This window comes from Aegilops tauschii, chromosome 3 (genome assembly GCF_002575655.3).
Source record: "Aegilops tauschii subsp. strangulata cultivar AL8/78 chromosome 3, Aet v6.0, whole genome shotgun sequence".
Taxonomy (NCBI): domain Eukaryota; kingdom Viridiplantae; phylum Streptophyta; class Magnoliopsida; order Poales; family Poaceae; genus Aegilops; species Aegilops tauschii.
Window position 1 is genome coordinate 6568773 of NC_053037.3, and position 27441 is coordinate 6596213.

General features: G+C 45.8%; 3 protein-coding genes across 4 annotated transcripts; all 3 read left to right on the top strand.

The window, feature by feature from the left end:
* The first annotated feature begins 1853 nt into the window (after window positions 1-1853).
* Window positions 1854-4095, top strand: LOC109738394 (beta-fructofuranosidase, insoluble isoenzyme 3-like). Its single transcript, XM_040403187.3, has 5 exons — window positions 1854-2242; window positions 2409-2898; window positions 3012-3415; window positions 3533-3626; window positions 3722-4095. Exons 1-5 carry the CDS (start codon window positions 1854-1856, stop codon window positions 3914-3916), a joined length of 1572 nt encoding a protein of 523 aa, XP_040259121.2. The 3' UTR covers window positions 3917-4095.
* A 3129-nt stretch (window positions 4096-7224) lies between these two features.
* LOC109738393 (uncharacterized) lies at window positions 7225-12940 on the top strand. Of its 2 annotated transcripts, none has more exons than XM_073509789.1 (5): window positions 7225-7393; window positions 7482-7565; window positions 10051-10725; window positions 10869-12206; window positions 12650-12940. In XM_073509789.1, the coding sequence occupies exons 3-4, from the start codon at window positions 10059-10061 to the stop codon at window positions 12203-12205; spliced, it is 2004 nt and encodes a 667-aa protein (XP_073365890.1). In that variant the 5' UTR covers window positions 7225-7393; window positions 7482-7565; window positions 10051-10058; the 3' UTR covers window position 12206; window positions 12650-12940. The 2 variants fall into 2 exon arrangements, with proteins under 2 accessions (XP_073365890.1, XP_073365889.1); XM_073509788.1 differs by having other exon boundaries at window positions 12662-12853.
* A 1322-nt stretch (window positions 12941-14262) lies between these two features.
* Window positions 14263-14604, top strand: LOC141042589 (uncharacterized). The gene has a single exon (XM_073511429.1). The coding sequence runs from the start codon at window positions 14263-14265 to the stop codon at window positions 14602-14604; it is 342 nt and encodes a 113-aa protein (XP_073367530.1).
* The last annotated feature ends 12837 nt before the right edge of the window (window positions 14605-27441 follow it).

Below are 27441 nucleotides of genomic sequence, written 5' to 3' on the forward strand. Positions count from 1 at the left end.
ATTCCAGGAAAGCAAGGAACTTTGTCAAAAGTATGGTGTTTTCCACATGCTGAGGTAAACTTGCTCAGAATTTGGAGTGTCAACCTGTCATTTATAAGGGCATCGGACAATTTGCAAGGTTTTGGCCATGTGGGAGTATCAACTTATTGGAATCCAATGTTGGTTTATTCAATTCAAGTTTCATTCCAATATATATTCCAATCGGAAATAAAGGCTACTAGAAAATCCAATCTAAAAGTCAAGTGATATATAGATCGGGATGGGGAAGAAAGATTTGTGAGGTTCTCATGAATGTCAGAACTCCTTAGTTTTTCTCCTCAGATCCAGTGCAATCCCCGAGCAAGAAAGCGTTGTCCTTTCCAATTGTCAATGAAATTCGAAAGTAACAACCACGGTTTCATCAAAGTGACTTGCTATTGATGAGATTAATGGAGTTAATACACACTTTAATTGAAAAGAAACTGGTGGTCTACTTTGATGATATCTTGATTTATAGCGAGCCGCTTCCCAAACATCATGATCATATATATTACATGTTGTTGTTTTTAAGGCTTTGAGAGATGCACATTTTTCTGGTAATATAACCTCGACGTATGCACATTCTGCATCGAACGAGTATCATTCCTTGGCCGTGTTTTGACTCTACAGAGAATTGAAGCGGATGAGGCCAAAATTGGAGCCATCAAGAGTTGGCTGACTGAAGTACTCTTGGGCTGACTGAATTTTATGGACGTTTTGTCAAATAATTCAGATAAAATTCCTGTAAATCATACAAGGCCCAGCTAATCTTGATGTAAAGCGCGGGTCTTTCAAATCCGACATTATAAAAAATTCAAGTTCTTAGTGCTTTCTCTCGCAAAGCTAAATCAATCAAGCTCTAGGTTAGTACACGTACGAAATTTGTTAAACGAAGAGGCACGTGCGCATGCAGCTACCACAGGAAACATCGTATACCTACATGCATATTCATGTATGCATTCCGAAGGGAGGATCAACCTACGGCGGCTAGGCGGTCGCCGTATCCAAAGCAGCAGCACGCCGCGGCGAGCTCGGCGGCGGCGACGTCCGCCGTGGACCAGCGGATATACATGCATGCATCCGGGCGTCGTGGCACGTACGGTCAAATTGTACCGCTGGCTGGCTGGTTCATCCAGGAAAGGAGAGCCCGTGGCCTATTCATGCGCGCGGGCGGTCCACCCTGTGGAATACTAGGAGCTCGCTCCGTTCCATGCGTGCGTTCTTATCCAGATCTTTGACTGTCAATACAGCACGGCCACCACGTGGAACCCTAGGATCTCAGTCCTTTGTTCGTCCCATGTGTACTGCTTATCCAAACCCGGCTATAAATACCCGTGCATACACACACCGCATTGCTCACTCATCTCCTCCTGATCCTTCGAGTACGTAGAATGCGTAGGGTGTACTCCTGAGAGGTTGAGAGGAGAGGAGATGGGGACGGCGGCGGCGGTGCTAGCGCTCGTGCCGCTGCTATGCTGGGCGGTGGTGCACGCGTCGCACGTCGTCTACCCGGAGCTCCAGTCGCTGGAGGCCAAGGAGGTCATCACGGAGCTGCGCACCGGCTACCACTTCCAGCCCCCCAAGCACTGGATCAACGGTACGTACGTATATATATATATATCCTCTGCATGTTTGTGTACCATCGTCTTTTTCAACGGCCCATTGCTCATTCCTCGTCGCCTTTGTCTGCATGGCATTGACCTATCCCATGACCACGCAACAACCAATCAGATCCCAATGGTACGTCTAGTAACTAATAGCAAGTGTGGATATATATATTTTGCATGGCACCGTGCGATTCTAAACCTAGCTACGTGCGGATGGATGCAGGGCCAATGTACTACAAGGGGCTGTACCACCTCTTCTACCAGTACAACCCCAAGGGCGCCGTGTGGGGGAACATCATCTGGGCGCACTCCGTCTCCACCGACCTCATCCACTGGGTGGCCCTCCAGCCCGCCATCTACCCGACCAAGCCCTTCGACGTCAACGGCTGCTGGTCGGGCTCCGCCACGTTGCTGCCCAACGGCGTCCCCGTCATCATGTACACCGGCATCGACCCCCACAAGAACCAGGTGCAGAACGTCGCGTACCCGGCCAACCTCTCCGACCCCTTCCTCCGCGAGTGGGTCAAGCCCGAGTACAACCCCATCATCACCCCTGACCACGGCATCAACGCGAGCGCGTTCCGTGATCCCACGACAGCGTGGTACGGACCCGACGGGTATGTACATTTTATTTTCCATCTTGGTCCTCCGAACAAATTTTCTTCACAAGTTAGCTCAGAGCTTGGGGGAGGGGGGCGGTGCCCCCCCTCCCCCCTCTAAACTATATATTGTGCTATGTTTATACGTAAGGATTATATATTGTACGTACATGATATATTGCAGACACTGGAGGTTGGTGGTGGGCACCAAGGAGAACATGAGGGGGATCGCGGTGTTGTACCGGAGCCGAGACTTCAAGAAGTGGGTCAAGGCGCGCCACTCGTTGCACGCGGGACTCACAGGAATGTGGGAATGCCCCGACTTCTTCCCTGTGGCGGTGGCCGGAGGCAGCCGTCACCACCAGAGCGGTGTGGACACCGCGGAGTTGCACGATCGTGTTGTGGCCGAGGAGGTCAAGTACGTGCTCAAGGTGAGCCTAGAACTGACACGATACGATTACTACACCGTTGGCACCTACGACCACGACAAGGAGAGGTACACCCCTGACCCCGCCTTCCCGGACAATGACTACGGCCTCCGCTACGACTATGGCGACTTCTACGCCTCCAAGTCCTTCTTCGACCCGGCCAAGAAACGACGAGTGCTCTGGGGCTGGGCCAATGAGTCTGACACCGTTACCGACGACCGCCACAAGGGCTGGGCCGGCATCCAGGTCACTAGCTTACGCTGCCACATGAACACAATTATTTTTGCTACTAGTATGTTTTCTACCGTAAGTGCTGAGAGCCTGAGATCGAGACGTATTGTTGTTGCTGATTTTCTCAGGCGATACCAAGGAAGATCTTCCTGTCGCGAAGCGGGAGACAACTGATCCAATGGCCAGTGGAGGAGGTCAAGTCGCTGCGCTCAAAGCATGTCAATGTCAGCAACAAGGCCGTCAAGGGCGGCGAGTACTTCGAGGTCACCGGCTTCAAATCCGTGCAGTCGGACGTGGAGACGGCGTTTACCATCAGGAACCTGGACAAGGCGGAGAAGTTCGACCCGGCGTGGCGGACCGACGCACAGGGGCTCTGCAAGAAGTTCAACTCGCACGTCAAGGGCGGCGTTGGGCCGTTCGGGCTCTGGCTGCTGGCCTCCGACGACCTCGAGGAGAGGACGGCCGTCTTCTTCAGGGTGTTCAAGACCAACGACACCAATTACGTCGTCCTCATGTGTAATGACCCGACAAGGTAATATATAAGATATAACTCACTAAAGTCACATTACATGGGAGTATAAAACTTGCAATGTTGGATTATCCATGCATCCAGATCCAACAGTAATTCCCAATGATCGCTATCAAATAGGTCGTCATACGAGTCGCAGATCTACAGGCCGACCTTTGCCGGCTTTGTCAACGTCGACATAGCCAAGACCAAGAAGATCGCGCTGAGGACATTGGTACGTATATATGTAACCACATGATCAGTGTATGCTCTGGAGTGGATTAAACCGTTGCAAGAGTGGTCTAAGCCATGTCGCGAACTTCATTTCAGATTGACCATTCTGTGGTGGAGAGCTTCGGGGCCGGCGGAAAGACGTGCATCCTGACGAGGGTTTACCCGAGGAAGGCCATCGGGGACGACGCGCACCTCTTCGTCTTCAACAACGGCGAGTCGGACATCAAGGTCACCAACCTGCACGCGTGGGAGATGAAGACCCCCACGATGAACAAGCTGCTGGAGCAGTAGTAGCCCGGACGATCGAGGAGTAGAAGTAGCCTAGCCTAGCCGTAGCTAGCTAGCTTATTAGTTTCGCCGAGATGGATCAATTAGGAGAGGCTGAAGTTAAAAATGCAGTTGTACACTTGCTGCCCACGGATGGGGTGAATAAAGGTTTTAGTGGATGAGTCCATTTTCGCCTTGAAGAATTGCAGATCAGATTATGTCCCTTTTTGTTCGACAAGCTGCTGCTGAACTTCCAGTTAAATATCTCCAAGAGATTTCTAGCTTGTTTTGACATGCACATTTTCTAAGGTGTTATTTTGATGTACATGAAAAAGGCACACAACTAGTGTTATTTAATTGTCAATTAAGAAAACTACATTTTTGTTCTTCTCATCCTGGCTGCAAGCTGAGATGTAACTAACCAGCAATAGGTTGAAATTTGTGAAAGCAAACTGTAACGTAAAATTTCTGCGGAGTATGTGGTTTGGTACATGGCGGCTGGAGCTATCTGAAGGTTGAACATCATCAGTTATTAGTGCTACTTACTTGAAGCTCTGGCCTTGAGAGCATAACCCCTGATAATCTTGTACAAGCATAATAATATCCTTAGTTGAGCAAAAAGTGCTCGAGCAGCGTGGATGCATGCTAACATATTATTTGAGTTCAAGGGAGACCGGATCTAGGGTTCCCCCCCAAAGCATGTTTGGAAAAGAAGGGGAGGGCCGCAACATCAATGCCTTCAACAAGGGAAGCTGCTTGTAAGCGCCGCCATCGACGACTCCAGCCTCGGAGCACAGCTTTTGCCAGCAATCTCGCCCTCCCAAACCCATGACCCTGCCATCCCATCCAGCCTACCACCTCTGCGACACGTGAGCATCTTGCCACATCTCGCCCTTGATAAGTCTCCGACGTATCTATATTTTTTTTGTATGTTTCATGCCACTATCTTATTTTTATGCAAACTTTGATATTTGTCTTGACTAACCTACTAATAATTGCAACACAAGCACAATTACTTGTTTTCCCTTATGTGTGTAGGAACTTCATGAAAATTCAATGAACTATGAAAAAACTTCAAGGTTCGGTAAAATTTGGAGTTACTACATATCTGTCCACAGAAGTATAATTCTTAAAGATCATCACTTGGACTCCTTAAGATTGAGTCAAATGAAGAAAAATCAATACATGAAAATTATACTCCACATCATAGCAAAACCGTAGCACTTGGAATCACCCAATTCTAAGTCCGTATGCACTGTGTGGGCCCAATCCAATATTTACAAAAAAACTGCCACTTTCAAACAGAGTGACGAGATTGACTCTAAATCCTTCCAACCTTGATAGATTCGAACGTGGTTTGATCCTATGGGCAAGAAAGGCTTTGGAGGGGCCTAAACATGTTGTAGGGCACTTGGATCAAAGCCTTATGGGTTGGATGGCTGAGATTGGAAGACTTGACCTATATATTGTTGGGAAACCCTAACATTCCTCCCGGGGGGGCATCCTTTGGTGCCAAAAATTGCAGCACCATAGCCTCCATCTATAGAGTAGAAAACTCATCTCCAACAAAAGAAAGGGGGACCTTCCCTCTCCCTTTCGGCGACCGTGGGAAGGCTGCTGGAGGACTCCACCATTTCCACCACCATCTTCCTTGGACCAAACGGTTCACCACTGTAAAAAATAACCTATAATCTGCTACTAAGACATGGTGTTTGACTAATGAATAATTCACCTATGATTTGTTTCATTGTGTTTCATGTTTGAGTAGTTTCCTTTTGTCTTATTATACCGGCCGGTGTTCTAGGATGCTTAGTATGCATTGTATGAACTGTTATTGTGTTGTACTAGGGTGTTAATATAGAGGTGCACACTATATTGAATCACACTTTAGGGTAAGCAATGTGTTATGATAAGTTTAGTATGGTAGGCCGGAGTGACAAAAGCCGTTTCCTGAGTTTATGAATTATAACATAGGCAATTCGAAAGGAACCTAGAGGAAGTTATGGCCACCGTTAACGTTTTACCTGAATAAATCTTAGTATTTGCGGATACTTGCTAAGTGAACAATTATAAGTACCTGTGAGACCGTTATTTTGCATCATGTAAGGACATGCCTCTGCCGCATAACAGTTCTAACAAGTTTTGTGTACCGGGTATATTATGTCGCCGATTTCCTAGGGGAAAATCCACCACTACCTTCACAACCATAAAACTTTCTCTCTTTTTATTTTTACAAACTACTCCCTCTGTAAAGAAATATAGGAACAGTGATCTAAACGCTCTTATATTTCTTTACAGGGAGAGTAATATATAATAGTACCTGACTTTTAACTTTATCTTTCTAAGTACATTAGCTATATCTTGCATTTTTATCTTAGTTCTACATACTTTAAGCATAGTAAACGTTTAATGGTGGGAGATATAGGGTTTTTTCTCCCGGGCCGCCCGTGGGAGTGACATGGGAGGTGGCGGGAGAGGGGGGGGGAGGCAATAATGAGTTTTTCTTCAATCACAAAGTGAAAGGAGTTTTTTTTTTCGGAAATGATAAATCATGAACGTTTGGGGTTTCACCATGGCACATCGAACGTTTTTTTATGGCGATTTTAGTTGACACAAGGATGACAAGTTTAGTCAGCAATCACGACAATTTTTTGGCGAAAAATAAACCGAGAGTCGATTTGTCATCCTTGCCAACTAAACTTACCGTGGTCAGCATATATTAATTGTCAAAAAGATATTCAAGAGGAGGCATGCAAAGAAGGCCTCGCGCTTGCACTGGAGCGCACGACCTGCCCCATCCAGGTGGAGTTGGACTCCTTGGAAGCAGTGGTGATGCTACAGGCCACTGAACGGAACCGGTCGAGGCACATGACCATTGTGAGTGAAGTTCAGGAGATGCTAAAAGTTGATAGGGAGATCTTAGTTACTCTTATTAGCCGTACCAAAAATAAAGTTAGTCATAGCCTAGCTGCCTACGAGCGTTGTACTTCTCAGACTGTGGTGTGGTTAGGAGGAGGTACAGAAGAAATTGTGAACCTGTGCAAGGATGATGCAGCACCTTAAGGAATGAGATTTTCCTTCCCCCGCAAAAAAAAATTGTCAAAAAGATATTTGATTTGACATGGTCAAATCCTTTTGGGACTTACGGGCGTTTTTTAAGTTGTGAAAGGAGTTGGACTGTTGTACATGTTCTTTTTGTTGTGCCCCTGCCCACTGTTCTCGGTTGGTCCCACGGCGCAGAAACCCCCCACGTGATCGTCGTAGGCGCTCCTAAGCTTTCTTCCCACCCGTGGCTCCTCCGCCCTCTCCGCCCCGTACGCCTCATGGCCGCTCTTACTGAGTGAGCCGATCCGGCGACCCCTGCCTCCCTCGGAGAGCATCCCCCACCCCACCAGATCAGCTCGCCGTCCGGCATCCCCTTCCTCCTCCTCCTCCTCCTCCGGCAGTGGGCCGCACTGCCGTGGGCGCTGAGCGAAGGCCTCCGGTCGATCCGTCCCGCGGGTGAGGAACCCCTGTCTTTCTTTTCTTGGAGCTGATTTTAAGCCGGTTCTTGCTCGCCGCTCAACGATCTCTGCTGGCTTCCTTGCAGAGCACCGATCGCGCTTGGAAGGGGGCCAATCGAGCAAGGAATTAGCCTGGAGGTGGGGTGACAAGGGGAAGCAGAGGAACCAAGGTCTGCTGCCTCCGTCTGTGCCTTTCTCTTCCAGATTTGTTCTTTTCAGATGCCCTCTTTGCGATTTGCGAACTCTTTCCTCGTAGCATTCGAGAGCTCACTCATCCCACCGAAGTCAGCTTAAACTAGTAGTACGTTGAACAGTAAAACGGAGATCTCCTGACACTCGGTGGCTGCAGTTAAATGTAAAAGAAAACGATTTTTTTAGGCTAAGCACACGTTTCAACCAAAGCACACCTTTAGGCCAAACAATCAACTTACAGTAGTACAGTACTTAACAGTAAAACAGAGATCTCCTGACATTGGTGGTGGTACTAGTTAAATGTAGGAGTATGATTTGTTCATGCTAAGCACACCTTTCAGCCAAAGTACTTGGCCAAGGGCACAGGAAAAATCAAGGTTTAGCGGCGAACGAACCTGCTGCTCTCCTAAATTGCAACCAATCAAAGTTTTCTCCGCCAACCAGGCGCGTCTTCGACTTCGATTGACGAACTGCCCTGAACAAATCTTGCAGAAAATTCTAGATTTTTGCAATCGGAGCTGTTCAAATTCGCACGCTAAAATATAGTTTATGATTGGATGCATGAAAGTAATGTTAATGCATTTGTCATTAACAGTAATTCCGCCGTTTAATATTTTACCACGTGTATTAAGTGAAGAGAGTTCGTGGCCGGAGCTTTAAGTCGGAGAGGCTGTCAGAGCCAAAAATAGCAGTTAATTAAGGAAACATAGTTGTTTCGTTGATATGATATTAGTATCTCCATTCTTAAAGAGGGGTTAGCTGAAAATCCAGTAGTCAGCTTATACTAGTGTTGAACTTACGGATTACTACCAAATTTGTGGAATGTGTTGAATTTCTTCAATGTCATCTGCACATGGTTTCACTTTTATTGATAAACCAACATGGCCTGGTTTTGACATACAGATTCAATATAGTTTTGTGGTACACAGAAAATTCTAGATTTTTGCAACCAGAGTTGTTCAAATTTTCACGCTAAAATATATGGGATGTTTATGATTGGATGCATGAAAATAATGTTAATACATTTGTCATTAACAGTAATTCCGCCGTTTAATATTTTAGCATGTGTATTAAGTGAAGAGAGTTCATGGCTGGTGCTTTAAGTTGGAAAGGGGGTCAAAGGCAAAAGAAGCAGTTAATTAAGGAAGTATTAGTTGTTCCTTTGATATGATATTAGTACCCCCATTCTTAAAGAGGGGTTAGTTGATCCTGCTTGGTCTAGCATTGTAGCTTTATTTTTACATGACCAGACTACCTTCAGCCAAACAATGTTGTAGATTTTCAGTAGTAAAAATCAACGGTCTGTTCTGTGTCATCTTAAGAGAGTACTGAAGAGCTAGATTATTTCAGAGCTCAAATTTTATTCTTTTTTGCACGGTTGAGATGAATTACGCGAAGCGATGTTACATTAAAGTGTAACTGCAGTGCCTTTCTTATCTTCCAGCACTGTACAGTGATGGTGGTGCTGCAATTGTACTAGTCAATGGGGTGAAAGCTAAGAACCTTGGCCTTCAAGTTATTGCAAGGATAAAATTTTGAGCTGTCTTGCCTTACATGCCTTGTCATTATTCATTGCTGGTGAAACAAATGTTGTTTGAAAATTTTCGACCCATTATTCTTGTTAATGAAGACTTGTACAATGATCTTTTTCTGTAGGATTCGATGCTATTTTTTCTCTTTTCTTGTTATTTTGCATTAACACTCATTACAACTTCAAGCGCTTGTACTATTTACAACAGCTCCAGCTCTTGCTATCCTAAAGGTTATATCAAATTCAGGTCTCAAGATTCACAAATAGCCTCATTCTAGTGATACGATAAAGAAAGTGACAATTTAGTCACACTTGGATCCGGTAAAGCCATTTTTGTTTGATTTTTAGCAATGTCGCTGTCACTTTTAACTCAACACATGGAGATGCTAATTCACCCGAGCTATGTAAAAAATTCCATAATTGAGGAAGAACTCTAATTCTTACTACTACTCGAGCTTCTCGACCTCTTATGAAATCTATTCATTTAGCAATGTACAGAAGGAAATGATAGCTTCATTTTCAATCAAGATATACTGAATGGATATGTAGGAATCAAAGCAACCGCTAGAGCTCTGGAATCAGAGTTCTTTGAATTTGCACATTAAAATATTTATGACGGGTTATATGAAAATAATCTTACTGCATTTGTCTTCAATAGTACATTCATTGTTTTTTTTACCACATGTACTAAAAAAGAGAGTTCATGGCCGGTGCTCCAAGTTAAAGAGCCAGTCATGTTATAATAGCTACATAAATGTTCAAATATCTCGATTCTTAAAAAGGGTAAGTGACTTTGGTTATTTTTATTATCCTTGTCACTTGTTTCTTTTCCCTTAGGGGTGAAATGTCTGATGGATGGATATAGCTTCAGCTTCTTTTTATTCCTGCACCATTCTTCATTAATCATTGCTCACGCAATTTTACTATTTCAGGCCACAAAATGACTGTAATAGATTTCATAGATCTGAGTGATCATGATATTATTGACTTGAGCAGCAGCGATGACGAGACTGTTCAGGAGGATCATATTGCAACTCAGCACCGGGCGGCGTCGCTTGATAGGCAGACTATGCATGTCGTAGCTGGTGAAGGAATCGAAGATGTGCAGGCTGCGTTTGTTGCAGCTAGTGAAGGAAGGCAAGATGTGCAGGCTGTGTTTGCTGCAGCTAGTGAAGGAAGACAAGAGGCTGCTGATTGCGGACATGCTTTGGAAGCCACCACATCGTCCTTGGTTACAGAAAAAGAACCTCTTGTTGCAGCTAGTGAAGGAAGCCAAGAGGCTGCTGATTGCGGACATGCTTTGGAAGCCACCATATCGTCCTTGGTTACGGAAAAAGAACCTCTTCTTGCAGCTAGTGAAGGAAGCCAAGATGTGCAGGTTGTGCTTGTTGCAGCTCGTGAAGGAAGCCAAGATGTGCAGGCTGCTAGTGAAGGAAGCCAAGATGTGAAGGTTGTGCTTGTTGCAGCTACTGAAGGAAGTCAAGAAGCTGCTGACTCTGGAAATGGTTTGGAAGCTACAGCATCGCCTTTGGTTACTGAAAAAGCACCTCTTGATACGGCTGAATCGCACAACTGTCCACTCTCTCCCACATCAGCGCTGTTCCCCAGTATATTCCTCTATCCCTTTCTCTGTACAGTTCTGTGTTTATCTTGCAAACAGTCCATATCAAGCAAACATTGCAACAAATTATTATTATTTGAAGTTAACAGCACCCTTCCCAGAAAAAAAATTAACATTGACCTTCTGCAGGCCCGACTTCTACCGTTCTGAAGGCTCCGACCTTTGAAGGTGGCGATGCAAAGCTGGTAAGAGGGAAGGTGAAGCGTCCCAGGAAGAACTACCACACCGGTACTCCTAGGACAAGTCCTAGGTTTGAACTGAAGCCTGAATGTCGGAACGGGTCTCTGGAAGAGCTGCCAGCCGAGGCACTGACCTCTGAAGGTGGCGACGCGGAGCTGGTGAGAGAGAAGATGCAACATCCTGGGAAGGATTACCATACCGGCACTCATGGGACAAGTCCTAGGTTTGAACCGAAGCGTGAATGTCATAACGGGCCTGTGAAAGAGCTGCCAGCCGAGGCTCTGACCTCTGAAGGTGGCAACGCAAAGCTGTTGAGAGCGAAGGTCAAGCATCCTCGGATGAACTACCATACCAGCACTCCTAGGACAAGTCCTATGTTTGTAACGAAGCTTGAATGTCATAACAGGCCTTTGGAAGAGCTGCCAGCCGAGGCTCTGACCTCTGAAGGTGGCAATGAAGAGCTGGTGAGAGGGAAGCTGAAACATCCTACGAAGAACTACCATGCTGGCACTCCTAGGACAAGTCCTAGGTTCGAACAGAAGCTTGATTGTCGTAACGGGCCTGTGGAAGAGCTGCCAGCCGAGGCACTAATTTCTGAAGGTGGCGATGTGGAGTTGGTGAGAGGGAAGGTGAAACGTCCTAAGAAGAACTGCCATACCGGCACTCCTCGGACAAGTCCTAGGTTTGAACCAAAGCATGAATATCATAACGGGCCTGTGGAAGAGCTGCCAACCGAGGCACTGACCTCTGAAGTTGGCGACGCGGAGCTGGTGAGAGGGAAGCTGAAACATCCTAGGAACAACTACCCTGCTGGCACTCCTAGGACAAGTCCTAGGTTTGAACCGAAGCCTGAATGTCATAACGGGTCTATGGAAGAAATGCCAGCCGAGGTTCTGACCTCTGAAGGTGGTGATGCTGAGCTGGTGAGAGGGGAAGTGAAACATTCTAGGAAGAACTACCATACCGGCACTCCTCGGACAAGTCCTAGGTTTAAAACAAAGCGTGAATGTCGTAACGGGTCTGTGGAAGAGCTGCCAGCTGAGGCTCTGACCTCTGATGGTGCTGATGCAGAGCTGGTGAGGGGGAAGGTGAAACATGGTAGGAAGGATTACCATACTGGCACTCCTAGGACAAGTCCTAGGTTTCAACTGAAGCGTGAACGTCGCAAGGGGCCCGTGGAAGAACCGGCAGCCGATCACAAGAGGTTCCGCACACTAGAAGAATTAATTGCCTCTCCTGACAATGCAGAATCTGCGAAGACCCCCTTTACCGACTCTCTGAACTAAGGTAGTTTACTGAATATGATGCCCATGAAACTTTCAAACTGTTGTTGCTCTAGATTGTCTCATGCATGTTTACGGAACCACCATTGTTGCATTTGTAGTGTGGCTGGAGCTCACAATTGCCCCATGTATCTCAGAATTAGTATTCCCATTGCACCAAATCCATCTAAATTGTAACTTGTGGCTGACTGTTGACTGCAATACTTTTGATGTTCGTGTGCATTTCTGCGATATAATGTCTGACACACTGCTTCTAGTTAAAACCTCAGAAAGACTTTGAACTTGTTTTGTTTGTCATGCACATTTTGATGTACTTGGAAAAGGTACATGTCTGCTGCTATTTGGGACTTGAGAAAACTTTCAGATTGAAATTTGTGAAAGAAACTACACTTAAATTTGTGAAAAAAAAAGTGTGTTTGGTACATGAAGCCTGAAGCTATATTTTAGTTCTGTTCACAGATGAATTTACAACTGTGAAGGCTGAAGACCATCAGTACTTGAAGAATGTTGTTCCTTGGGAGTTGAGAAAACAACACCAGGCTGCAAGCTGAGATGTAAGTGTGCATTAATCATGTAACCAACCAGCAATAGGTTGAAATTTGTGAGCAACTGCAGTGTGAAATTTGTGAAAAACTCTGTTTTCTTTGTGGAGGTTGGAACTGTATTTAGTCGTGCTCACAGGGGAATTTACAACTGTGAATGTTGAACAACGTCAGTTAGTGCTACTTACTGGAAGTATTTTCTTTTTGGCGAGGGTACTTACTCCAAGTTCCGAGCCTGAGCATATCCTCTTATAATTTGTGAGCAACCGTAAGCATAATAATATTCTGAAGGCGTATTGTCTGAAATCGTCTCATATTTTTCATATACTAGTTCAGAAGACTAAAACTGTATAACTGATGATTTTCAGGACAGGGGTGTTGTTGATATGGTTGGTTCAGAAACAAAGATATAACACACCAGGATTTATTTGAATTGTGAACGCTAACTTTTGGAGCATGCGATTTCTGTCTTGAAAGTCCTTTTAGAACTACAAAGTCCAGGTTGCTCAGAAGGAAAAAAAAACAAGCACACACAAGATTTGATGCTAACTATGAAGAGAAAATTATTATGAGCACACAAAAGACTTGATGCTAACTATGAGCGTGAAAAACTTCATTTTCTTTAACTTGTTCTTGTTAAGTGAACAACTGAGAGATATTCGAAAAAAAGGGGAAATGTTTTGCACTGTTAGAAAAGATGTTAAATGCAGGAATTTTTTCCTACAAATTTGACACGTCTAATATCCTTTGGGTTAAGCCGTTAAAATCCATTTGTCATAAAAGAATCATCATTACTTTGGGGGAAAAGCTATGAGTGGACTTTTTTTTTAAGTTTCAATTCTTTTCTTCTTCTTATTGAGATACATATTTCAATTTCTAGAACAGTTGAAATGGGGAAAAAATAACACCAGCTAGATGTATAGAAGTAGTAGTTGAAAGAAGCTGATGCTAAGGGCATCTCCAAGGCGGACCCGTAAACCCCCCGCAACCGTCCGGATCGCGAAAGCCATCCAACGCGGTCCTCTATCGGTCCGCAGGGCGGTCCGGACGCGATTTCTCCCGCAAAATGGAGACAAAAGTGGGGGAGGTTTGCGGGAGTCTGGACATGCCAAACGTACGAATCTGACACCCCAGGCCCACCCAAAAACCCTACCCGGACCCCGCGACTCCATCCTCCCCATTTTCTCTCCTTCCTTCTTTCTCTCTTGTCGTCGCCACCACTCCACCACCCGGCCACCACGCCACATCCCTGCCGAAAATCTGCGTCTCCGTCACCTCCGGCGATCCAGTAGGGCTCCCTGCAGCTTCTACTCCATCTCCGTTCAACCTCCTGTCCTCCGACCGCCCTGCCAGGTACCATCCTCTATCATGCCCGGCAACTGTTCGATGAACGCCGGAGCTAAAAACAGTTTCCCCTTCTTCTTTCTAGCAATGGATTCTGATTTGGAGTACATATACGAGCAGTAGGTTGAGTCGTCCGACGGCTCGTCAGACGAGGAGTACTCCGATGAGACGGCGATGATGCAGGCGGTCCTTGAAGACACGGATCGTGCGGAGGAGCATGTACTCAATTTCAAGGGCCTGATCAAGGGTCATCGAGGGCTCAACCGCAACAGGGCGCATGGCCATTTGACACTGATGGTCGACTACTTTGCCCCGGATGCACTCTTTGCTGACCATTTTCATCGGCGTTTTCGGATGCGCAAGACTGTCTTCGATCGTTTGTACCACGGCGTTAGGTCCTATGATGACTACTTCTTCCTGAAGAAGGACGTTGTGGGAACGATTGGCTTCTCTGGTTATCAGAAGTGCATGGCCGCACTCCGGATGCTTGCATATGGCACAACCGCTGATCCATAGGACGAGTACCTACGGATGTCTGAGAGCACATGCCATGGTCAGGTTTGCAACTATCGTGGTCGAGGTGTTCGGACCTCTGTAGCTGAGAGAACCAACCGTGGCAGACACTGAGAGGCTCCTGGCAATCTTAGAAGCAAGAGGGTGCCCAGGTTTGCTTGGCTCTCTTGACTGCATGCATTGGAAATGGAAGAACTGCCCGAAGGCTTTACAAGCACTAGTGCAGAACCGGGCTTTAGCACCGGTTCGTAAGGGCCTTTAGTGCCGGTTCTGTAACCGACACTAAAGGGTGGGGACTAAAGGTCCCCCCCTTTAGTACCGGTTCAGCACGAACCGCCACTAAAGTGCCACCACGTGGCACGAGCCTGGGCGGGGGGCGGGAAGACTTTTAGTACCGGTTGGTAACACCAACCGATACTAAAGGGTTGGGGGTTTTGGTTTTATTTTTCCTTTAATTGTGTTTTCAATTTAATTTAGAGATTGTTTTTACATTATAATGAGTTGTTAAATCACTAGGTGAAAGTGGATATGGATCGTCCTAAGTGATCAAGTAATATGGATATCGCATATACTTGATCACTATAGCCATATCCATATTACTTGATCACTTAGGACGATCCATATCCACTTCAAACTAATCCGCGGTACTTTCACCTAGTGATTTAACAACTCATTATAATCTGCGGTTTCTTTCATAAATGATATACATCATCATCATCATCATCATATAACTCATCATCATCATCATCATCATATTAATATAAAAACTCTTGCATCATCATCATCATCATCATCATCACGTGGTGGCACTTTAGTGGCGGTTCAGCACGCAAACTCATTATAACTCATCATCATCATCATCATCATCATCATATTAATATAAAAACTCTTGCATCATATCATCACCAACAACAGTACTAGCTAGCTAATAATCATCATGGTCGTCATTACCACTATTTAATCATCATAGTTATTACCGCTATCTAATCATCACCAACTCTAGCTTAAAGAAGAAACATTCACTTGTACCAGAAGCAAAGATATCATCGAGTTCAACATGGTCATGAGATTATAAGCGTTCATAAGACCACAAAAGCAAATCACTTTGAGATTAAGTTCAGGACGAAGAACACAGACATGAGAGGACAAGTACTAAGAGCATGAATTAGCTAATCACTCCTGCTGGTCTCTCTCAGGTAAAATAGCATAGAACATGTGTAGCTCTCCTGATTCATCGTATTGGAGCATGCAGATGAACCTGTCTCCTGATCATGGGCTGCGCTTCTGATTGCTGCCCCTAGTACTTCTCTGCGATCGTTCACAATTTCGCTCCAGTCTTTCACTATTAAGCATTCCTTGGTTTTAGAAATCCTGAATGCACTCATGTGCAATGTAGGATGTCTTGGTCGTAAGCTAACAATTGACATGCGACCTTTAGTACCGATCCACTGAGGCACAACTGTCATCGGGAGTCCCTGTTGAAGAACATCGTATAGTAATACTTAGCAATGAAGTTTAGCTTGAAAAATAATTTATGCAAAAGTGCACTGAGGACAAATAGTAAAAATCTTACCATCTTGCCTAAATAGATGTGACCGTAGTTCAATACAAACACTATTGGTCGCACGTTTTGAGTACTAAGATTTTCAAATTCAGGAAAATAATTTCTCTTGACAGCATCAAGATCCTCAAGCTATGAAACATAATGACTTATCTCCTCGCGGTTTAGTTCAGCCCCGGGACAGTGGATGGTCCTGTCTACCAAGCGCTGGACATGTTTGCTTGAATGGAAATAAGCTGTCAATAGAAATTAGTTGTCAACTATTTATGAATAAACAATATCGAAGACATAAATATGGTTGAGAAACTCACATAATGGTAGAACTGGAGGCGTCTGCACATCGACCCAAATGTCTCTATTACCTTCAATATCATCTTCCGGACGAATATCAAAGGTGATAAGCATATCAGACTCAAATGCATAAGCCTTGCATAATGCTTGCCAAGTTTTGCATTCAAAATAAGTGTAGGTGTCTGCATTGTATAATTTGATGTCGAAGGTATAACCATGCTCGGTCTTCAAGTAAACTTTCTTTACCTCCATAGTTTTGTTAGGACTGAAACCTATCTTATCCAAGACAAAAATTCTTGCATGGCAAGGGATACGCTAGTAGAATAGTGAAATTTTAAAATTATAAGTTGAAGCAAATGAAGCATATAAGTCAAGCTTAATTACGAAAAAATACTTGTCATTGTGACTTACTGTATCCACTTCGAAGGTCTCATCCAGCTTGATGCTGAAGCGCCTATCATCAACTAGGAAATTTCTGTCGCACAGGCCACGCTCGTCTTCACAGTATTCGCACATAACGAAATCGTTTTCGTCGTCAGACGACATTTCCTATGTTCATAGGTGAAACATTAATTGATAAACACTTACTAGTTCTATTAATTCAACTAAGCACTTACTAAAAATAAACTAGTTCTATTAATTTTCTTACTAAAAATAAAGTAGCTAGTTCTATATAGTAAAACTTTGATTAGATGATCAAATCTCATATACCTAAATTTAATATATCTAATTCATCTAACATTAATATATCTAATTCATCTATAACTAAAAGTATAAAAAACTAATTCATCTAACATTAATATCTAGCTAATTCATCTAATTCATATCTAACATATATTTCTATCTAATTAATTCATCTAACATTTGACATTAATATATCTAACATTTCTATATATATATAATCATCTAACAATTGACATTAATCTAACATTTATATAAAGTAAAAGTATAAAAATCTAAAAAAAACAGAAAACAGAAAAAAATCATTAAGAAAAATATGTCTCTGTTTGTGTGTGTGCACTGTGTGTGTGAGGCCGCCGGCCATGGCGCGCGCGGTCGATCTTACAGCGGGGCAACGGCCGGCGATGCGAGGCGACGGGGGGCGGCGACGGGGACGGGCCGGGGCGGCGACCGGCCGGCGCGCGCGCGATCGAAAACGACGGGGACGGGCGCGCGCGGCGACGAGGGCGGGGACGGGCGCGCGCGACGGGGTGGGCGGCGACATCGACGGGGACGGCGACGGCGACAGGGACGGGCGCGCGCGACGGAGGCGGCGACGGGGACGGGCGCGACGAAGACGAAGAAGAAACTAACTGAAATTTCGTAAGTGCTGTTTATATAGAAGTGGCCTTTAGTACCGGTTGGAGCCACCAACCGATACTAAAGGTCAATTTTGGCCAGACGAAGCGGCGGGAAAGCCAGGCCTTTGTACCGGGTGGCGGCTCCACCCGGTACTAAAGACCCCCCTTAGTACCGGTTGAAGCCACGAACTGGTACTAAAGGTGGCGCGCTCCCATCCCGCGGTGCACAAAGTTTAGTCCCACCTCGCCAAGCGAAGGGCCGCCGCACTGGTTTATAAACACAGCCACGACTCCTTCTTCGAGCTACTCTCTAAAGCAGGCTTCTGGGCCTAACTTTGCCGCGCTGCCCTGTGAGCCTGCTGGGCCTTATGGGCCTGCATATCCACGCCCAAGTCCGAGCAGGCCCACTGGGCAGCGCGCAAATAATTTTTTTATATAGTTTTCTTCTTTTGTTTATTTCTGAGTAGGTTTTTGCTGTATTTAGAGTTTCTTTGTGAATATTTTTTCTTTACGTACAAAAAATTACAAACTTTCTGTTAGTGCCAGTAGTTTTCAAATTTGAATAGTTTAAATTTGAATTATTTGAAATTTGTCTGAATCACTACTTTGTGAATAACTTAACTTTAAAAATAGATTTTTCAGTAATTCTTTTTTCTTATGTTTAATATTAGTGTGTTTTATCATTATATTCAAATTGGTAATACATCTGGAGTTGTAATAAGTTAAAAAAATGAAGTGCCGGTGTAACAGATGAGTTTTCGTCTGAAATCCTAATACTTCGAAAGAGCTTGTCCAGTTTGTACACGAAGTGCATCCAGTTTTTGCCGTAACCCTCTCTACTTTTTTGCACATGCTATGTGGGTGAAATGATGATACCATGCCAAGTTTCAACCTTTTCAGAGTTTATTTTGTAATGCTTTTCAATTTCACAGTCATTTAGCTCTCAAAACAAATCAGTAAATGAATGAAAAATAGCAAATGATGTCAGAAAGGGTTGAAAATTGATGACGTGGCCTTGAATCGTGCATACTGAACGCAAAAAAAGTCCAGAGTTGTAATAAGTTTTAAAAAATGAAGTGTCGGTGTAACAGATGAGTTTTTTCGTCCGAAACCCTGATACTTCGAAAGAGATTGTCCAGTTTGTACACAAAGTGCATCCAGTTTTTGTCGTAACCCTCTCTACTTTTTTGCACATGCTATGTGGGTGAAATGATGATACCATGCCAAGTTTCAACCTTTTCAAAGTTCATTTTGTAGTGCTTTTCAATTTCATGATCATTTAACTCTCAAAACAAATCAGTAAATAAATGAAAAATAGCAAATGATGTTAGAAAGGGTTGAAAGTTGATGATGTGGCTTTGAATCGTGCATACTGAATGCAAAAAAGGTCCGGAGTTATAATAAGTTTAAAAAAATGAAGTGCCGGTGTAACAGATGAGTTTTTTCGTTCGAAACCCTGATACTTCGAAAGAGATTGTCCAGTTTGTACACGAAGTGCATCCAGTTTTTGCCGTAACCCTCTCTACTTTTTTGCATATGCTATGTGGGTGAAATGATGATATCATGCCAAGATTCAACCTTTTCAGAGTTCATTTTGTAATGCTTTTCAATTTCATGGTCATTTAGCTCTCAAAACAAATCAGTAAATGAATGAAAAATAGCAAATGATGTCAGAAAGGGTTGAAAGTTGATGACATGGCTTTGAATCGTGCATACTGAACGCAAAAAAAGTCCGGAGTTGTAATAAGTTTTAAAAAATGAATTAAATGATGGCCTTTCTGACATCAATGATCTTTTTGTGTACAGTCTGAATTGTCAATATGAGACCTCACCGGTTTAAAAACCGGAGAAGACTCATATTGTGGCCACAATTTCTACACATAGAGTTCAATGAAGACCAAGTGGTTGTGATAGTTTGAGAAGTAACATATTTAAGGTGGTAAAAACTCTGTTAGCGGAGCGAGGTGGGACTAAAAAAGTGCTGCAAAATGAATCAACTAGAAACCTCTAGTACCGGTTTGTGGCATGAACTGGTACTAAAGGTGCTGGTGGGGCCCCAGCCTGACCACAGCCTGCCACAGCCTCTTTAGTACCGGTTCGTGGCACGAACCGGTACTAAAGGTTCACCACGAACCGGTACTAATGAGCTCCGCCCACCTAGCCGTTGGAACCGGCACTAATGGTCACATTAGTGTCAGTTCAGTTCCAAACCGGGACTAATGTGCTTCAAATTAGGCCCTTTTTCTACTAGTGAAGGGCAATTTCAGAGTCATGTTAAGAAGCCCATCATCATTCTTGAAGCAATTGCATCTCATGATCTTTGGATTTGGCACGCTTTTTTTGGCATACCCGGTTCTCACAATGACATCAATGTGCTGCAACGATCGTCGTTGTTTGCGAGGCTGACTGAAGGAAAAGCTCCTCCTTGCCACTATACTGTCAATGGACATGAGTACAACATGGGTTACTATCTGGTTGACAGCATCTATCCTCCATGGGCTACCTTTGTCAGCACCATCTCAAACTCAGCTAGCCAGAAAAAGGCTCACTTTGCCCAAAGACAAGAAACGGCTAGAAAGGATGTCAAGAGGGCATTTGGAGTTCTTCAGGCCCGTTTTGTAGTTGTTCGTGGAGCTGCAAACAATGGGATCCGGAGACCTTGTGGGAGGTGATGACATGTTGTGTGGGTGATCCTATCCAACTTCCGGACCAGAATCCGGCCACATTTGAGGAGTTTATTCAAATGCATCAACAAATTCGACATCGACCAACTCACGAGCAGTTCAAGGAAGATATTTGATTTTTTTTTAAAAAAATTAACTAGCACTGCATGCGGCTATTTGAACTTCTGTGCCCTTTGCATGCGGCTACTGATCGTGCAGACTGAGAAAAATCCGGAAAGGCGGATGTATGTGGCTACGGTTGGATGTCGGCCTCTCACATCTATGTCCGTGGACGGATGCGGGGCGTTTTTTGCGGGTTGCCGTTCGAGATGCCCTAATAAAGTAGAATAGAAGCCGAAAATGCTCTTTGGAGGCCGAGCACCATGAGGCTCGCTATCTTGGGCGTTGGTTTTCACATGGATCAGGCGCTGCTTCGTACTTATCTCATGTATTCCACCCGCCGTGGTTTTACACGGCACCGTATTCCCATTTATGCACAGTGGCAGCGGCCGTACCAGCAGAGGAACAAGTGCCATCATCGCATCGTGCACAGCAAGATAGACCAGTAGACCACACACGGGGCAGGATTATGGCTGATTGTAGCAACCCATTTACTCGCTGATGCATCCCATGCGCGGAGCCGTACGTCGCACATGATTGCGGTTTGCTTGCTCAATTTCTATGCCTCATCAAATCTTACACGCAGCTACGCTTCACATAGGAGTCTAGCTAGCAAGTGAGTACTGGGGAAGATCACATTGCATGGCCCCTCTGGCCAGTTAACAAACCAGCTGCGCCACTTCGTCCAACTTGGTGTATCAAATTTCTATTTCTAGGACAAATCGTCATTGTGTAACCACCAACATAATATGCCCGTTTTAGTACACGAAATCACCTGAAAACATCCTTTCTTTCTTATTTGATGGGTTTAAAAAAAGAGAAATTGTGCCTAATTCAAATTATTTTGACTGTCACATCTTGGAATGACATTTTTTTCCTTCACATGCATTCATTGTCTAGATGCATTTTCCAAATTACTTTTGCATCACAATTTTTTGTTAGAAAATTCTGGTGACAAATTTGTTTCCTCAAAGTGCCTTCCTCTCAAAGTTATGCTCTTCTTTAACGCGTAAGACACAGCCACCCCTCATGTGATACACAAATAAGTGTACGCGGGCCAACTTAACACGGATACTGCAGTTTATGATCAAACTTTCACACCCTATCCACAAAAATGCATTCAGATTGTTTGTCATTTTATACTAGTGGTTCATTTAAAAAACAACCGCTCCCCTGCACTAATAATTCCGTTACCAATTGAACATACACCCCTCTCCCCTTGCTTCTTCGATGCCATACCATAACTGCGGCTCTCGTCGACCCCATGGCACTCCAAGTGTACTAATCAACATTTTCCAGGTGTGAAATTTCAAAAAATCCTCACATCTTATACTCACATGGGCTCAAGATAAATTACACACACGGAATATTATTTTTTTGTCTGTCCCTCTAGCAAAAGATGGAAACCATTCGACTATTCACACTCTTCAGTTTTTTAGCCAACCACAGATGTTACCTAGTGTTCCTAATCATTTCAATTAAAGATGCACTCTACCATTTTTTTCTGGCGTCATTTTTTCAGAGTAAGCTGGAAAAAATTATGCTATTTTTTCTTTTCAAATAGTATTTATTATTTTCTTATAACCAGATAAAAGAAGATGCACTCTGCCTGGTGCGTTCATATTCTATTTTTAAATGAATTGCGCACACCAGGTTTATCACTGGTTTTATTTTGATTTTCTAACTTACCACCGCATTAACTTGTATATGAAGAACCGTTTTTGGGTTTGTTGCATCACAGTAGCTGAGATTCCCGGGACACCCAACCAAATCCCTGAACTAGAAGAAGCACAAATTTTGGCAGATCTGCCGCATGATTACCTGAATCGCACCTCTCAAAGAAGAATTCCATGTGCATCGCCTTCAAGTAAATGTAACGTGACTTGTATCATCAATCGGGCCCATCCATACCATTTAATGACACACCACGCCGTCCCTAAACCCTAAACCCTATACTGCTCGTCGCGGAACCAGGTGTCCCACAACGGCGAGTCGAAGGCGTACCTGGTGTCGTCGAGGAGGTTGGGGCAGGAGGGCGCGGCCGCGCTGGATCTCCTCGCGACGGGCTCGGCCGCCAACTGGGACCGGCGGGATGGGAACGCAGTCGGCCGACAAATGCCAGTTGTTGGGGAGGTGGACGTCGCTCCACGGCAGCAGCATCCCCGTCTCCCACTACCGCTTGCAAATGTCGGCCTTCACGTACAGTCAGTTCCGAGGGTTGGCCGCCGACGGGGCGATGGAGAATGGCGGCGGAGGAGGAGGGGGTGGAAGGGTGGAGTGGCTGCGGCGACGGCCGGAGGATGACCCAGCCTTATGGTCGCGCTTCCCCTTACGGCCGTCGATCCAATGCCACCCCATTACCGACAATGGACGAGGTGGAGGCGGGGAGGAGGTGGATCTCTGGCGGCCGGTGGCTAGGGTTTGGCTGTGTTGGGCTTCAAGGAGGCAGGAGTGGCCGGGAGTGGAAGTGTGGACTGGCCGGTCCACGGCCTCCGCATTAAAAAGAATGAGGCCCCACGTGGCTAGGAGGCTGACATGCGAGGCCGCCCGCGCGTGTGCAGTTTAATTTGGACGATGGGAGGTAGGTGGACGGCCGTCACGCGGTCTCGAGACGGATGAGGAGCGGGCGCGTGTGCATTCATTTGATGTTTGTGGGGACGTATACCTGACGCAATTTTGCGTCGAAAATAGGGCGGGCCGGACATCAAACGGATAAAACGGATACAGACGGATCAGATGAGGTGTGCGTTGGAGTTGGCCTCTGTGAAATCGGTCCGGCGAGGCGATGCATGCATACATGCTACTACGACTTGTTGGTGCCGTTCGTGGAGAAAAATCATCACCAAGCCAAACGACGCCCAAATGCCACTGTTTTCTCGCAGCCCAAGTGCCATGCGTTTGGAGCAGCACCGCGTGGCGGTCGTCCTTTTCTTGGGCGGTGGTGTGGCGTAAGAGCATTTACAGTCGGATTCTGCAAATCTGATCTCTCAAACAGTCGTGGACGCGTTCGGGTGTGTTCGTGGACATTGACCGGATACTCTCTAAATTCACCCCTTCATACCCGCGTATCGCATATCCAACACTCTATATTCATACAAATTCATGCAAATGTAGTACATAGATCGCCGAACGATCAAAATTGACACGACATATAAACCGATACGAAACGGGCATAATCACATAAACATCACCAAAAGATTACCAAACGGGCATAGTTCACATAGTTCAACGATCCGGCACATTGTAACTACATACTAGAACTAGATTATATAAAAGGAGAGGGCGGGCTTCACCACTTTCTCGCCGGCCCTTTGCCCTTCCGATCAGCGGCGCTACTGTAGACGCCCGCAGCAGTAGATGGGTCAACGTCGGAGCCGTCAGAGTCGAACCCGTCGGAGGACGAGGAGGAGATGACGATGTAGCCTTGCAAGCGTCGGACGGTGCGACACTAGAACCCAACGCTGCCCCGCGCGGAGCAGCATCCGGAGGTGGAGAAGGCCGTCGGGCGGGCGGAGCAGATTGGGCAGCCCGCATAGATCCGAGCGCGGGCGGGAAGGGATGGCGCCAGCGTTGGCGCTGCGGCGACGGGCGACATGAGGCGTCGCACCGGACCCGGATCAGCTGCCGCCCGTATCGACCCGCGAGCGCTCGAGCACGATAAGGAGCGCCATCTCGTACTCATCTTCGGAGCTGCCGTCGGAGTAGCTCTGGGTGCTTGACATGCTCATCGGCGCTAGGGATTGGACGGATTGGGAAAAGGGGATTGTCGGGGAGCGAAGCGGAGCGGAGTGAAGTGAGCTAGGGTTGCTCTGAAGGATGATTTTGTGGGGTTGGGGTGGGCCAATGGTGGGTCGTGGCGGACGCGTCCGGGCCGCCTCATATCCTTCCTATATTTAGGCTGGATATGAGGGGTGTCGGTCAACTCAAGCGTTTGTCTGCGGTTTGAGAGCTCCGGTTGGATCTTTTTTTGTGACTGCTCAATAACCGGACAGCCTGCCCAGGTGTTTGACACGTGTTTGAGAGGTTTGGTTGTAGATGCTCTAACTGCTATTGAGATTCATATGGCCGATGGGGCGTCATAGATGATTTGGGGATTTATCACCTCTCTGGATTGTGCGTGCACCAGCCCTACCAAAACGTGGGGGTGCCAGTTTGTTGATCAAGGATTTTCGGGGCCACGTGAATCTCCTTGCCGAGCGGCAAATTTGGGAGGGGTGACAAAAAATTGGCTGGGATCCAAAATTTTGGGAGTTGCCCTCGGTAAATCCCACTAATTTGGTAATGTAACTTCCGGCTGCCATTGCCTTGTTTCTATTTTAAAAAATCTTGTTTCCGGCTGCCATTCTAGAAAGCAAAGGCCAAGGGTTCTTTCGGGACCCTACCTTTCTCGTACCATCATGCGCCCAATGCGTCTGTAGGGGCCAATCTCCAAGATGGTGGCGGGCCCCATTGTCAAAGGTGGCATGCTCTTCTTTTTGGAGGAGCGGCACCAGGTGCAGGTCGTCGTCTGGGGCGGTGGCCAATGGCGACGGTATCCGATGGGTCTCCATAGGTGATTTGGGCATTTTTTTAAAGGAGGGGGACCCCCGGCCTCTGGACGATGTATGCAGCCACTTTATTAATTATTCACATAAGACCTTACAAAGTCATACAACAGTAAGACTAAAGCCATCGTCTAGGTAACATCTGTCGCTACTCCTATTCAATTGATGTAGGGATTCTGATAGTCTGGGTCTAATATCAAACAGACCTCGCAACCAAACCTAACATCTAAGTCCTGAGGTCTCAACTAGGACGCCTGCCGGCCGGGTATGGGGCACCCACCAGTCCGGCGCCCTCCTTAACCAAGACGCCTGCCGGGTATGAGGCCGCTGTAGCCACCTGCCACCAATCCATCTTCAGTGCTGTATTGTTGCATCTACCTTGTCCGGTCTAGCTGCCGTCGACGCCAGACAACTCCACCATCCTGCGCTCATCCATCATCACATGCCCACCAATCCAACTTAACCAAGACCCCGAATCTCATTTGAATTTTGAAAGGGCCTGAGGGTGTGGGAGTAGTAATAAGATGGATGCAATTGGACTATACTAGTACGTACAAAAGAACAATCTGGCTCATGCATGGAGTATAAATTAAAGAGATTCGACCAATCTTTTCCCTTGTCTCACACGCCACACACACAGCACTCCACCGGGTAAAGCTGCGTGCTAGTACTGCTTTGAATGGATGGAGCAGAGTTCACCTTCCCGAACTGAGCGGCGAGCCATGCCATGGGATCATCGGTGGCTAGTGCTGTGCTGGCCTGCAAAGCATTTTACGTACTACTCCCTCCTGCAATGAGTGCAGTGGTAGCTGTCAACTGATGGTGCTTGTCTCGTTCCCATGACGGCATCACACGGCCTGTGAAAATCGCCCCGGCGAGGCGACGCACACACGCTACTTGTTGGCCCGTTCGTGGAGAAGAACCACCAAGCCAAACGATGTCCAAATGCCATGTTTTTTTTTCCACAGCCCTAGGCCATCGCCACGCGAAAAATGCTCTAAAGCCGCTTCCCCCTCCGGTTGTCGAAGTGTGGCGGGTCGTTTCTTTGGAGGAGCAGCATCGCGCGGGGGTGTTTGTCTGGGGGCGGTGGCCGACAACAGAGGGGTAGTCGGCGGTGGTGTCGCGTAACTGCTGCATGGTGATGATTCATATGGCCGATGGGGTGTTATAGGTGGTTTCAGGATTTATCGCCTCTCTCGATTGTGCGTGCACCCACCATACCAAAACGTGGGGGGCGCCAATTTGTTGACAAAGGATCTCGCGGCCACACGAATCTCCCACCTTGAGCGCAAAATTGGGAGGGTCAACAAAAATTGGCTCGGATCCAAAATTTTGGGAGTTATCCAAATGCACGCCCCGCCCATCGGTAAAACCAATAATTTGGTAAGGAACTTCGGGCTGCCATTAGTCTCGTTGCCTTGTTTCTGTTTTAATAATTTTATAATTGTGTTCATTCGAGAGTGCTGGCGGCAGGGGGAAGTCGTCTTTGATGATCGAGGCGAACTTCTCAACACTTGTCACCCCTTACAGCTATAGGCTGGCTATGCACCGTAGCTTGCACTCACATTAAATGCGTGGTCTGGAACGTCACCTCACGGGCTCCGTGAAAGCTGCCTGCATGCGAGGCACGTGTGCTGAGGAGACCCGTGTTCGGGACACCTAGCACCGTCCCAAAACGTCACCGCTAACGTGTAGATCTGGTTCAACCAGGGTAGATTTACATGGCAGTAAACCTACACAAAGGTCTGCATACCGCCACGTAATTGGCTCCTTCTGGATGTTGCAGTACTAATTGTGAAGAGGAATTCCAGCATAGTTTCTTCTTTTGTCAAGGGTTCAATATTTCAAGGAAATTTTGCATATTTCGGCGGGGTCCAAAATACTTGCAAATCTGAAATTTCTAGCCAAATTCAAACTAAAATTTAATTAGTGTAAAAATCATTAAAACTTGTTGAATTTTGAACCTCAAAATCCAAAATAAGTTCTGAATTTCCAAAATTTTACATATTTTGGCAACGTCCGAATTTTACAATGACATTAAAGATGAAGTGCATCTACTAATTAACATCAACCAAATAGTTTCAGCTGGATCTCCAAAATAAGTAAGCACGAACTGCCTTGAATGCATCGTTTGTTACCCCATCATCAGCAGCAGATCTGATCGGACCAAGGAGAGAGCATTTTTAAATGCATGTTTTTGGATAGTTTTAAATACATAATGTACATTTTTTAATGCGTGTTTTCAACACTTTTTTTAATACACGATGAAGCCACTTTTCTTCTATAAGAAAACCTGTGGGCTTGCGAGGACTCGAACTCGGGACCTCGCACTCCAAGCACACATACATGATAGACAACAT

Excerpts from the sequence above, each read along its gene's own strand:
- LOC109738394 (XM_040403187.3), top strand. The coding sequence starts at position 1,854 with ATGTACTACAAGGGGCTGTACCACCTCTTCTACCAGTACAACCCCAAG. Across the intron at positions 2,899-3,011 it reads AGGGCTGGGCCGGCATCCAG|GCGATACCAAGGAAGATCTT; the intron begins GTCACTAGCTTA and ends TGATTTTCTCAG. Across the intron at positions 3,416-3,532 it reads ATGTGTAATGACCCGACAAG|GTCGTCATACGAGTCGCAGA; the intron begins GTAATATATAAG and ends GCTATCAAATAG.
- LOC109738393 (XM_073509789.1), top strand. The coding sequence starts at position 10,059 with ATGACTGTAATAGATTTCATAGATCTGAGTGATCATGATATTATTGAC. Across the intron at positions 10,726-10,868 it reads CACATCAGCGCTGTTCCCCA|GCCCGACTTCTACCGTTCTG; the intron begins GTATATTCCTCT and ends GACCTTCTGCAG.
- LOC141042589 (XM_073511429.1), top strand. The coding sequence starts at position 14,263 with ATGATGCAGGCGGTCCTTGAAGACACGGATCGTGCGGAGGAGCATGTA.